At 32.9% G+C, this 13,786-nt stretch overlaps 2 protein-coding genes across 2 annotated transcripts; one reads left to right on the top strand and one right to left on the bottom strand.

The window, feature by feature from the left end:
• Positions 1 to 958: 958 nt before the first annotated feature.
• On the top strand, positions 959 to 1,777 carry LOC139900730 (uncharacterized). The gene is made up of 2 exons (XM_071883489.1): positions 959 to 1,204; positions 1,298 to 1,777. The coding sequence occupies exons 1-2, from the start codon at positions 959 to 961 to the stop codon at positions 1,775 to 1,777; spliced, it is 726 nt and encodes a 241-aa protein (XP_071739590.1).
• Positions 1,778 to 3,541: 1,764 nt separating this feature from the next.
• LOC139897139 (transcription factor MTB1-like) lies at positions 3,542 to 5,306 on the bottom strand. Its single transcript, XM_071879796.1, has one exon. The coding sequence runs from the start codon at positions 5,297 to 5,299 to the stop codon at positions 3,785 to 3,787; it is 1,515 nt and encodes a 504-aa protein (XP_071735897.1). The 5' UTR covers positions 5,300 to 5,306; the 3' UTR covers positions 3,542 to 3,784.
• Positions 5,307 to 13,786: the final 8,480 nt, after the last annotated feature.

Below are 13,786 nucleotides of genomic sequence, written 5' to 3'. Positions count from 1 at the left end.
GACTCACATGGGCTGCTAAGAGCTGATCATTGGAGTGTATATACCAATAGTACATACATCTAAAAGCTGTGTATTGTACGAGTACGAATACGGGTGCATACGAGTAGAATTGTTGATGAAACTGAACGAGGATGTAATTGTAAGCATTTTTGTTAAGTAGAAGTATTTTGATAAGTGTATTGAAGTCTTTCAAAAGTGTATAAATACATATCAAAACACTACATGTATATACATTTTAACTGAGTCGTTAAGTCATCGTTAGTCGTTACATGTAAGTGTTGTTTTGAAACCTTTAGGTTAACGATCTTGTTAAATGTTGTTAACCCAATGTTTATAATATCAAATGAGATTTTAAATTATTATATTATCATGATATTATCATGTATGAATATCTCTTAATATGATATATATCCATTAAATGTCTTTACAACGACAATCGTTACATATATGTCTCGTTTAAAAATCATTAAGTTAGTAGTCTTGTTTTTACATATGTAGTTCATTGTTAATATACTTAATGATATGTTTACTTATCATAGTATCATGTTAAATATATATATATCCATATATATGTCATCATATAGTTTTTACAAGTTTTAACGTTCGTGAATCACCGGTCAACTTGGGTGGTCAATTGTCTATATGAAACATATTACAATTAATCAAGTCTTAACAAGTTTGATTGCTTAACATGTTGGAAACATTTAATCATGTAAATATCAATCTCAATTAATATATATAAACATGGAAAAGTTCGGGTCACTACAGTGTTGCTCCCTTATCCGATAATAAATTGAAAAAACTTTCGGGTCGAACGTGGGCTAATATCATTTCCCTTGATCAAACCCTAACCAAGGTAGGGTTTAATTTGTCTAACGCGTTTGTTAAAGATGTAGGAAAAGGCTTGGATACTAGTTTTTGGAGCGACATTTGGTTGGGTGACTCACCTCTCAAAGTCATGTTCCCAAGACTTTACCGACTTGAGCTTAACAAAGATGCCGTTGTTGCTGATCGAATCTCCTTTGAGAATGCTGCTGCGGTTTTTTCATGGTCCTGGTCTACTCAACCTAGGTGGAGAACAAATGATGAGCTTGTTATTTTAACAGATTCCATCAAACAGCATAAGTTCTCGTGTAATACTTTCTCTTCGTGGTCATGGCTGCATTGTAATAACGGGATATTCACCACTGAATCTCTCTTGCACGTTCTAAACACCCCCCCTGCTGGCTCCATCATTGCTTCTCCCCCCACTGTGATAAACCCTTTCGTCCCAAAAAAAGTCTCTATCTTTATGTAGAGAGCAATGCAAAATAAACTCCCGGTTAGAGTTGAACTAGATAGAAAAGGCATTGATCTTCACTCAACTAGATGCCCGGTGTGTGATGCAGATATTGAAACTCTACATCATACCCTACTTTCGTGTAGCCTTTCCATCGATATATGGGATAAAATTCGAAGATGGTGGAATTATAACAACTTAAATTTCTCGTGTGTTTCGGATCTTTCCAAAAGTGCAAACCCTCATCTTAACACAACCCTTGGAGCATCCATATGGCAAACGGTAGTATGGGTCACGTGCTACTTCATTTGGATAAACCGTAACGATCGGGTGTTCAGCAAAAAATCTCTCAGTTCAGCAAAGATCGTCTTGAATATTCAAAGTAAAAGCTTTGAGTGGATTAGCTCTCGTTGGAAAAAAGGTTCTTTAGACTGGTTAACGTGGATCTCTAACCCCAATCGGTTTGATGCAAATCACACAAAAGTTGGTATTGGCTAAAGGCAGGTTTTTTACGCCGGACTTTTTCGTGTTAATCCTTGGTCTGAGTCTAAGTGGATTAGGGTCAAATACTTTGTCGCTGTGTTTTTCAGCACTGTATCTTGGTTCCTAATCCAGCTTGTCATATACAAGTTGATTCAACCTAGATGTATACGTTAGATGAAGGCTTTTTCCTGCCAATTTTTATCCAATACTTATGTACATCTCCATGTTTTTGTATCTTCTCGCGTTCATTTTTTGTATAGTTTTAGTCCTCTTTCGTGTGGTTGTAAATTGGGTCTTTGACCCCTCCTCGTTGTATCTCTTTGTTTTTTAATAATATTTGTTGGCTTTTCAAAAAAAACATAAATATATGCGTAGGGGGTAAAGTGGTAAGATGGTGTATAGGCGGGTTTTGCATGTGATATAGGAACACAAACATAAAAGCAAAGTAAAAGCAAAAAAGGGAATCAAAGACTAATGGTCCCTATTTGATGGCACGTTTTTGCATTTATACATGTTTTCCTTTAAGGGTCTCTAATATAATCAATCAACCAATATAGAATGTAAATAAACCAATACTCCTTAGATTTTATTATATTCTTGGATTGGAGTTTACAACGACAAAAATATTACTCCGTACTATATTTTATGTTCCATTTAACATATACACATACATATACATATGGTGTAAAATAATACGGAGTATACAAAAATATAATAAAAATAAATTAATATAAATAATAAAGAACAGTCGCGATCGACATATCATTATAATAACGCGTATCGAATATGTAAGAGATCATCTTGAACATGTGAGTCATAAAAACAGACTTTTCTTACTCACGGATAAATGAATCACTTTCTTACTCGCGGATAAATGAATTACTACAAAAATCATAAATTTTCAGGACCTGTCACAATACTAATTAATTTTTTCTTTTTAAAATCACATGTGATCCTTTGTGAAGATACACTAATTTCCATTCATGTTACACCACTTTCATTCGTTGTTTGAGAATTAAGTAATGAGTCTTTATACCATGATGAATGTCTGTTAACATTTAATATTTTATATCTCATATAAGTGAAATTGAGTAATCTTATTATCGCGTGTTGCAACAAATTCAAATTAACTTTTCATTTCAATAATAGTTAATATACTCTTACCTTTTTTGTAACTTGGAACAATTATAGTTTGATTTCCAGATCGGTTCAAAACCGTTAACGTACTTATATCCACATGATCGTACATAATATGGTTTCCGGCATCCTAATATGCATATTTGCAAATTTTCTTTACTTAACGTTATATAAGGGTACGATCAATCCTATTCCAATTCTATCGCACCTATGAACACTCCTAGCTCATATGCTAGTACGACCTCACAAACATCCCCACTCATAGGGGCGGAACTAGCTTTAGACAAGGGGTATTAGGTGCCCTCAATGGATCACAATTAAGGCTAAAATTTTAAATTATACTGTATTATATTATCCTTGGCCTAAAATCTAAAATTTTATATAATATTATTTTGCCCATGTATTATATATTCCTGAATTCGCCACTGACAACTCCCCTACAACATCATGTTAGAATTGTGTCTAATCGTGCCTAACATAAGCTTGTCAAAGATATTATCACAAAAAAATATTATGATCACAGAAAGAGTATACTAGGTTAAGTTTCTTTATTCTTAGGGTAATGTGATAATCATTTTATGCATGTGCTACTTTATACTTCACACTTTTCTATAAAAAGTACAAATCACAATGGCCTTTTAAAACAACCCATCTTAGGTTCCCACTATCCCCTTTGACCTTGTAATACAAATTCACTCATTTTACTTTTACACATTCACATTCACATGATATAACAAGTTAAACCTTTATATTTCATAAGAAATAATGTAATGAACAGATTATTTTTCTAAACTTAACCCCATATAAAACTGTATAAAGAACCTTATATATGATCGAAATTAACCTACTAATAAGCATTTCTAAGTTGTCGATTAATCGCTACCTTTACGACGAGATTGTTTCTCGCGAAAACGCAGAGATCAGCTTCTCTTTAGTCAGATGTTCGGGTCCTTGAGACTTAACAACAAATGTATGAAACACCATATCGTTGATCGCATTCATCTTCGATTCGGTCACTCTAATCTTCGATTCCTCGATTGTTTGTATCACTTTCGATACCGGATGTGCATTTAATGGACTCGTAACTCGTACAATAACTTCATCTTGAGACGTTTGAACCTCGATTTGGTCTAAACTTAAACTATTATTCGATACTTTTCGCCCCATTTCCATTTCTTTTAACTTCTTTTGAAGATCAGTTATGTACGTAATCGCGTCTCCTAACAACGATGCCTTATCCATCTTCGAAATATTTGGGACAACGGCGCGTAAAGCGTAGAATCTTTGGTTCAACTTCTCTCTTCGTTGTCGCTCCGCTTCGACATGATTCAACGGCTCTTCTCGTCCATTAGCCGGTTTCCTACCACGTTTTCGAGGACGTTTTTCATCTTCTTTTTCATCCTTTCCAAATGACTCATCCGAAACCTTAGACTCATCCGTTACCGGACGAGACATAATGCCGGCAAAATCAATCTGTAATTGATTCGCCGGCTTCTGGGGCGAGTTAAACTGAGCCCAGTTCGAAAAAGGAAGTCGCGGTTCGTCTTTACAAACCGCGACCTTCTCTCTAAACTGGGCTTGGTTTAAACTCGAACTCAAATCGTGCCCGAAAACCTTCGACACCCTACCATTACTTTGTTTTCTGCCTGCCGGCATCGATGCAACAATCGGTGCCGGGTTAGCAGAAAACAAACTTTTAATCGAATGTATAATCTTGAGGTTTTCGGGGACGGATCGAGTTGATCCAACCTCGATAACCCCAACATCCGTGGGTATTAAAACAACAGTTTGAATACCCGCGGATTTAGCAAGATTAGACCGGTAACAATAATCTGAACCGGAATTCAATTCATCGTCGATCCACACGTGTCGACCGGATTCAAAACATTTCCCCGGTCCACCTTCCCCTTTACGAAACGAAAAATACATCGATACTAAAAAAAACATTTCCGTTTCCGTAACCTTATCTAACCCAAAAGCATAATTATCTTCCTCTAATCCACCGAATAATACATGAATTTTTTGAAGAACTTTTTTTCTAACTCTTTGTTGATTTTCATCTTGTAATCGAAACCTAACAATTGGAGGTATTTGCAAATCTTCATTTTCTTTAGGTTCTCTACACGAACCATCTCCCCAACCTAAAATTAAATCGCCAGTTTTAGATTGCGAAATTTGCCAAAAGATTGCATAATTCCAGCTGAAATTAGCTGAGTTTGGATGGTCAACAAGATCTGAAAGCTTATGATTAAGGTTTTCATGGTTTGGTAATGAAGTTAATGAACATTCATTAGAGATTAATGATGTTGTAATCATGTAATCAAATGCTTTTAAACCAATAATTCTTTTATCTTCTTCATTCCAGCTTTCAATATCTCCCATAATCACCTCTTCTTTCATATCTATAATGAAACAATTTATTCAAGAACTTAATAAAAATTTATTGAATTGGGTTTTAGGTTTATGAATTTACTAAATTATTGATTTGGGTTTGGATTTTTGAGAGAGAAAAGGAGACGTTTAATTGGTTGTGCTGCTACTTGATCTAAACTGCGCGTGTATAAAATGTGGCACGTCGTTCAGAAGGGGTTGAGGATGTTAACCGTGGTTAGGTTATATAATATCATTGGTTTGGTTCCCTTTTCTTATTTCTTTTTTATTTATTTATTATGCAATATGCAATACAAAGAGCAGAATTCTTCATTTATTTTTTTATTATTATTATACAAAGAGCAGAATTCTAGTTTAACACGGTGTTTGATACTTTAGTGTTCTTTTTTAAGATTGTTGTTATCAAATGAATTTTGTTAAAGTTTGGTTAATTTTTTGAGTTATTAAGGTAAAAATGTTGTGATATGTTTGTTTTGATGGAATTAAAAAGCATGTATTTTTTATTAGGAAAAAAAAACACTTAACGTTAATAATAAGGATATAAACTTACCCAAAAAATAATAAGGATATAATAAATAAATACGTCTAATAAATTAAATTAAATATAAATATAAAAAAATTTAATGAAAAGAAAAGAAACGCATGTTGTTGGGTACATGATATTTTGAGACCCTTTGTTTTATATGTGTTAATTGTTTGGACCAAAGTCACATAACATGCAATTTGTGCTTTCCTCATGCCAAAATAGTGATTACCAATAAAAAAAAAAATTTCCCGAAAAGCAATAAAGAGTGATTACCAATAATTAATTATAAGTACTTTTTATATTATTATTATTATTATTATTATTATTATTATTATTATTATTATTATTATTATTATAAGTACTTTTTATATTATTATTATTATTATTATTATTATTATTATTATTATTATTATTATTATTAATTATTATTATTATTATTATTATTATTATTATTATTATTATTATTATTATTAATCATAGATCATGTATGGATTTAACTAGCTTGAGTGTTTAATCACATGTTATGTTTTTTCGAGAAGCTTAAACTCTTAATTCTTTGTAAAAACAAGGAAATTTTTACTCATATCTCTAACAACTATTTACAAATTGGTGGGTAATTATTGCTAATGTAAATGTAAATGTAAATAATTAGTTAAGTATAATTTAAGAAATTAAAGATAGTCTTTAGAACCGTGTTCAAAAAAATCTAAAATAATTAATCTATCCATTAGAAAATTGTATTTGATAAAATTAATTTATTTTCTTTAACTTAAAATCAAGCGAAAAGATCGATAATCAAGGTCAGAGCTTTATGGGTAGGGGCGGGTCATGCCCCCTAAAATGTGAGTAACTAGTGACATTTGTAGCCCTTTAAGACCATCCTTAACCATAGTGAAAAATAGTGGTGTATTGACGAGTAGGGGTGGGGTGCTTGATGGCGTGCTGGTAAGCTGGAAAGCAATAAGGTGTCATGTTAAGTAGCGTGTTGATTGATGTGTTACAATATTATTGGAAGTTAGGTGAAATAATGAATAAATAATAAACTAAAAAGTAATTGAACTAATCAAAAAACAAGGAAATATGTAGCACGCCAATTTTGTTCATGTGCTAGTAGCCAGCACGCCTGGTCCATGTGCCACCAGCACGCCTGGTCTATGTGCCACCAGCACGTCTCACTAGAGGCGTGTTGGGTCCAAAATGAGAGTGAACACGTTGCGTTGGAAATGGTCTAAGTTATGAACGTTACAAATATTTATCAACTAAATCGGATTTCGTATGAAAATGGTGAAGGCTCATAGAATTTGCATTATCAACATTTAGGATGCGTTTAATAAAACGAAATTATTAAGTGTTGAATGTTTCAAATTTTGAATGATTTAATAACTCTGATTGAACTATGTAGTATTAAATAGCTCTGATTGACCAAAAAAGAAAAAAAAAAAAAAAAAAAAAAAGCTCTGGTTGAACTTCATTCTGAACGAAAAGAACTTGTTTGATAATAAATATATAAGTGATGTAGATTAATGTATAAAACTTACAAATAAATAAATAAAAGAATATAATTATTTGAGTGATACTCTGAATATACTTTAAGAAAGATATCAAAAAATGGATGTGTTTAATGGTTAAGAAATTATTTCAACTTTGAAAGGTTCAACATTACTTGTCATTTAGATGTCACAAACAAACACATTGAATGTTGAACGATTCAGTATTCGTAATGAACAATTTAATTAAGAGGCAATCAAACGCCGAGTTCTAACGTTCAACCTAACTAACGGGATATTTTGGGGTGTCTGAGAAAAAGTTCGAAAAGGGTCATTGAATTACCGGTTCGCTGAGTCGTGTGATGCTCCTATTTTTCGGATATCATAACAAAGAAAAAGTGATTTATTTCTTCCTTTATACTTACTGTCAGATAATTTTAGCTCCTCAAAATTTTCTTCAAGGTCCGTCATTACTGATTAAATTTATAATACTTTTAAACAGAATATTTATGAATATTTTTAGATAACAACAAATAAATTTTTCATGATTTTCAAGGAGATGATTGAGTAATACATTTTGTCTTTCCTTAAACTATTCTTTTAAGGGTGATGATATATACACAATCAATTTTTACAAATACACAACCAAAATGTTTTACAATGTTGTACAGTACAACACTGTAAAACATGTTTGGTTGTGTATTTGTAAAAGTTGGTTGTGTATATATCACTACCCTTCTTTTAACGTGTGAATGAAACTAATTTAGGGGGGACAATTAGACGTTAATAGGCCCCCTTAATTGAGTAGAATCTAAGGAAGAGCAAAGACCCGGGTCCCATAACAAATATTCCCATACTATTTTACATTCAATCTAGTCTAAACAATATTATATTCAGATGTTTCGGTATAAATCTAGTTAAATATATTTGTTTATGACAGTATAAACGTGTATATATTATGAAACCAACCACAAAGTGAACTCGGAGACGCACGACTCGTGTCGGCATCCCAGCCTGAGAGTGTATCACCCCTTAAAGCTAAAACAATAAACTAATCGTATATCTTCATGATTCAACTATAAACAAATAGTACTCTCTTAGTTTCATATTAATACTATATCTTTTCTTTTTTGAGTTCTCCCAAAATAAGGTTTAAAGCTAAAAAGTAAACTAAAAAAATACATGTAACAGTCATTTTTTTTAAATTGTATGTTTTTTGTATGTGAACTATTAGTATGAAACGGAGGAAGTAGCATATATTAGCTATCTACTACTTTAACCTTATAATAGACTCACAATTTCATTCCCTATCCAATGCAGGAAGGGGTGTTATAATTTCCCCCTCTTAAACTCCTGACGTCCTCATCAAGCCGAAATATAATCAATACTAAGGATCCATACCTCGGGTGATGCACGAGCCGTGTGCTTGTCGCACCCCGAGAGGTTCAGGGGATGCATGAGTCGAGTGCTCATCACATCTCAAGAGGCTATGGCACTGTACCAACACACCCCTAGAGTCAATCGACCTTCAAAGCTACAATAATGGACTAACTGGATTTCTCCAGAAGTTAACTAAAAATCATGATGAAAAATATAAGGTAGCCACTATATTAAACTTATAAGTGACTCACAATTTTATACTTTATCCGATTTGAGGCGGAGTGTTACATATTAAATATTATTAAGCTATAGATAATATGATAGTTACAAAAATGATTTAGTGATGATAATTAATTGATTATTTCTTTTTCTTAAAACAAAATTAAAATTAAAATAGATCCAAAGATCTATTTATGTTACAATTGATTCAAACATTCGTCTCATTAACTTGATCCTATGACCCGTGGACAGATCAGTTAATTTCTCGTGGAATAGCTGAAGATGTCCTAGTCAGAGTGGATAAGTTTGCATTTCCCGTTGATCCCGTCATTATGGATATTGAGGAAGACACGAAGGTCCCACTCATACTTGGCAGACCATTCTTGAATACTGTCAAAGCCATCATTGACGTACACGAGAAATCACTGAAACTAAGAGTTGGAAACGAAGCAGTCACATTTAATGTCGACCGACTCATGATCCACCCTCGCGAGGAAGATCTCAATCTCGCTGATTCTTTTCAAGAACTCGTCAACGAATATCTGAAAGATACCATGGCTATATGCAGTCAAGATCAAATTTCTAAGGATCTGTTCTTTACACCTCCTAAAGAAAATCTCGATAACCATTCAGCCATAGATCTTGGTCAATACAAATCTACCCTCCGAAAGTAACTTTCTTGGCAAAACTATCCATATAGCACCGCTAGGTCGGCATTCCATTACCTCTGTTAAGGAGAAGACCGAATGAAGAAAAAGATTTCATTCCGGTATTTCAGGAACCACATTTAAAAGAGAACTGTGATGAAATTCCTGAGCCAACCTTCGAAACTAAAGAAAAAGTTTCTGAAGACGAAGCATTGAGAAGGACAATTTCTAGAGCCAAAGAGAAGATAGCATCAGTGACCACAATTAAGGACGAAGAATCAGAATTCCAGGAGAGGTATGACTCGTTAGATAGAAAGGAAATAGCACGAATGATGTGATGCCCCGTACAAAATTAACGTGTACGGATCATCAACAACAGGATCATTACAAGGTCAAACACTATATGCTGTTTTAAAATAAGTTTGCATTCATAAGAAAGGGTGACGTCATAACCAACATCAAAAATTTTACAACCGATAGTAGGCTTCTACGAATAGAAGCAATTAACATAAGTACGAGACCCGAAGGTCATTACAAATCATTGTTCAAAAGTAACATAGTTTGTTAATGCAAGGTAAACGTTTCATGCAGAGACATCTCTTAACAAAAGCAGCGGGAGTCTACACAGCAAGACTACTACGGCGGAAGCATCAAACCTCTAAGCACCTGAGAAAACATGCTTAAAAATGTCAACACGAATGTTGGTGAGCTATAGTTTAAGTATAATAGTAATGTAAGGTAGGCCATGAGATTTCATATTTCAAAACAGTGTGAAAAGTATATGTTCAACCGTGGGCACTTAGTAACTAACTTAACGTAATATCACCCCCTAAAAGTACACTTGGCGAGTGTGTAAGTTTACAAAGTATTAAACACCCGTTAAATGCTAGCGCTACTAGCCCGAGTGGGGATGTCAAACCCTATGGATCCATATCTAAGATTCGCGTTCACCGGTTCAAAAATCAATGACTAAACGTTACCGAGCTAAGGGGAAAGTTTATGTCGTTGTATAACCCACACATATATAAAATTTAAGTACTCGTGCCTAGTATGTAAAACGTAAAATGTGCATGTATTCTAAGTTCCCAAAATAGTTAAAGTAAAAAAGGGATGCTATAACTCACAGTGAAAAGTAGTAAAGTCGGTACGAGATAAGTAAGCAAGTAGTTGGTCCGAAAGATCCTCAACCTAAGTCAAATGTTACTAAGTCAGTAAATCGTTCCCAAAGGTTTAAAAGTATGTAAATTAGGTCTTAAGTATCATCATCACTAACAACATAAGTAAAAAGTAAAGTAAGTTTTCAATCAAGAATAGAGATCGAAACAAAGGCTGGCTTCGTTCAGCTGCCACTACCTCTATACAAACTGAAATGAGGTGAGACCAGTGGCCATCGCTCCGTATATGAGTCCTTTAACCACTGACCAATTTTCAGAAACAAACTCGTCTTCTTTTGACCGTGACGACGGTTTAAGTGCGAGTAGGTCAGAAATTTCAGCACCACGTTAAAAGGGCGTAGTGACTTTCAGAAGGCTATAAATCCTAAACTGTAAATCAGATTAAGACGAGGCCTAAATGGAAAATCATCTACTCGAACCGAACTAAATGGAAATAAACTTTTACAGTAGCTTAGGAGCCTGATCAGATCCAGAAATCAGTAAGCAAAGTGCTCCGGTGGATTCTTGGTGCTTGATGTTCATCACGGTTCTCATCCTTGATGCTTGTAGCTTCAAGTGTACAACTCGTTGATGTGTTTGCATCATCTTTACCAAGTTTTGACCATAATGACACTAGTGTATGTCTAAGATAAATAGCACAACTCATTTAAGGGTTGTAAGAAGTTTGATGAACCAAAGTTACATCAAGATCCTAGATCCGACACATACATGAGTTCTAATAATAATATTAAGCTATAAACTTGAATGTAAACTAAATAAACAAGATCTTAAGTTGTAGAACTTAGATCTTAGTTAGATCTTGAAGATCCTAGACTAGAAAGTCTAGATCTAGTGTTCTTAAGTTAAACCCTAAGTTATGGAACTTGGATCTTTACTTTAATAAAATCATAAGTTATGAAACTTAGATTTTAATCTTGTAGAATGTATGTATAAGCTTATAAGCTTTTGTTTAAAACAAAATTGGAAGACCATAAGCTATAGAAACTTAGATCCAATATAAGTGTATGAAGTTATAACTAGAAAGTTTAACTTTCATGTTCTTGAACTTACAAAGTTTAAACTTTAGTTTCAAGAAAAATGAGATCAAGTTTAACTAGTAATACTTGACCAATATTATACAATCACAAATTTAAAACAAAAAAATAAAGAAATAAACTAAAGTTACAAGTAACAAGTTCATGTTTGTTTCATACTTAAGAAGATTCAAGCCAAAGCTTGGATCTTAAGAAAATAAACCTTAAGTTTACAAAACATGAACACAAGTAAGATCCTAAAGCTTATGAACTTTAGATCTTTATAATATTTCAAGTGTAGAACCATAAGCTAACAAGCTTAGATCCTTGTTATTGACTTCTCATCAAACAAAGGATGGAAGAAGCAAGATTACATGAAGATACAAACTATAAAGTTTGATCTTTAACAACAAACAACAACAAGTATGATGATGATGTGCTAGTAGGCGGTTTCAAAGAGAGAAAGAAGAAGAAGAAAAAAAGAATTTTACTTACAAGTTAGAGAGAAAGTTTAGAGAGAAAGTAGTGAGAGAAAGTATGTGTAAAAATGAAGTTCAATACTAGCATATAAGTAACAAAAAAAAAAAATGGATCTCACTCCCCATGCCTACTAGGCTGACGGTTTTGGCTCCAAAAATGGGGTAGTCAACCTGATCTTTCATGTGTGGGAGAGTGGTGTTTGCTAGGAAGAGGTATAAAGCCAAATGCATGGTGTGACGATCAGGAAATTTCCGACCAAATTTAAACTTAATCTTTATATGATTTCGACACGATAAGCAAAGTATGTAATGTTGAGTCACGAAAATTTTGAAAACTATGTTCATATATTCAAATTACCCTTTGACTATTGATGTTATGCGAGGTGTATATAAAATACTATTAAATTTTACAAGGAAATACTATTAAATACGATACAATTTTACACAAGATATTTATTTATTTATTGAATGGATATACTTAAACCTTGCTACAACACTTATAGGCAGTGTACCTAATCGTACAGTAGTGTAGTTTTTAGTAAGTCCGGTTCGTTCCACAGGGAATCTTTTTCACAAAGCTTAACGCATATATTAGTTTAAATTTATAAAAATACAAATATATATAATATTATTATTATAAAGGGGGTTTTTACCGTTTAATGACCGGTTTGTCGATTTTAAAAAAACTTTAGTTGCAGTTAAAACAAAATGTAAAATATTAAATAAATAAAAGACTTAATTTAAAGCGTAAAGTAAATAACGATAATGAAATTGCGAATAATAAAAGTGCGATAAAATAAACTTGCGATAATTAAAAAGTACGATAATTAAAAGTGCAATTAAATACAATAACAATAAATAAAATTGCGATAATTAGAAGTGCAATTAAATATAAAATAAAGGAAATTAAATATGAAATAAAAGAATTATGCTTATTTAAACTTCCGTAATCATGATGTTTGACGTGTTGATTTTAGTTTTATGCCCATGGGTTAATTGTCCTTTGTCCTGGATTATTTAATATGTCCGTCTGGTTTTTGTCCATAACAGTCCATCAGTCATAAATATAAAGTGCGAGTGTCCTCGTCAAATTATCCTTATACCCGAAGTTAAATATTCCAACTAATTGGGGACTTAAACTGTAACAAGATTTTTATACTTTGTTTAATAATTACACCAGGATGTCGACTGAGTGTAACCCAAGGTTTTAATACTTTGTTAACAATTATGCCAAGTGTCCTTGTACATAATTTCACCCCTGTTTTAATAATTCTAGTGGCTATTAATCCATTCCCGTGTCTGGTTAAATGAACGATTATTCGTACATATAAATACCCCGCCCATCGTGTCCGATTGAGTGTATATGGTTATTTATAGGGACGTCCAATTGTAAATCTTTATATTAACATTAACAAACTATCATTTAGTTAAACAAATATAAAGCCCATTAATAGCCCATAGTCTAATTTCCACAAGTGTCGTTCTTTTGTCCAAACTCCAATTATGGTACAAAGCCCAATTACCCAATTTTAATATTTTTAGCCCAACATCATGATTACTTCGGATTAAA

This window comes from Rutidosis leptorrhynchoides, chromosome 3, assembly GCF_046630445.1.
Source record: "Rutidosis leptorrhynchoides isolate AG116_Rl617_1_P2 chromosome 3, CSIRO_AGI_Rlap_v1, whole genome shotgun sequence".
Classification (NCBI taxonomy): Eukaryota; Viridiplantae; Streptophyta; class Magnoliopsida; order Asterales; family Asteraceae; genus Rutidosis; species Rutidosis leptorrhynchoides.
Note: the sequence above shows the minus strand (reverse complement) of the source record. Positions and strands in the feature narration are given on the sequence as shown.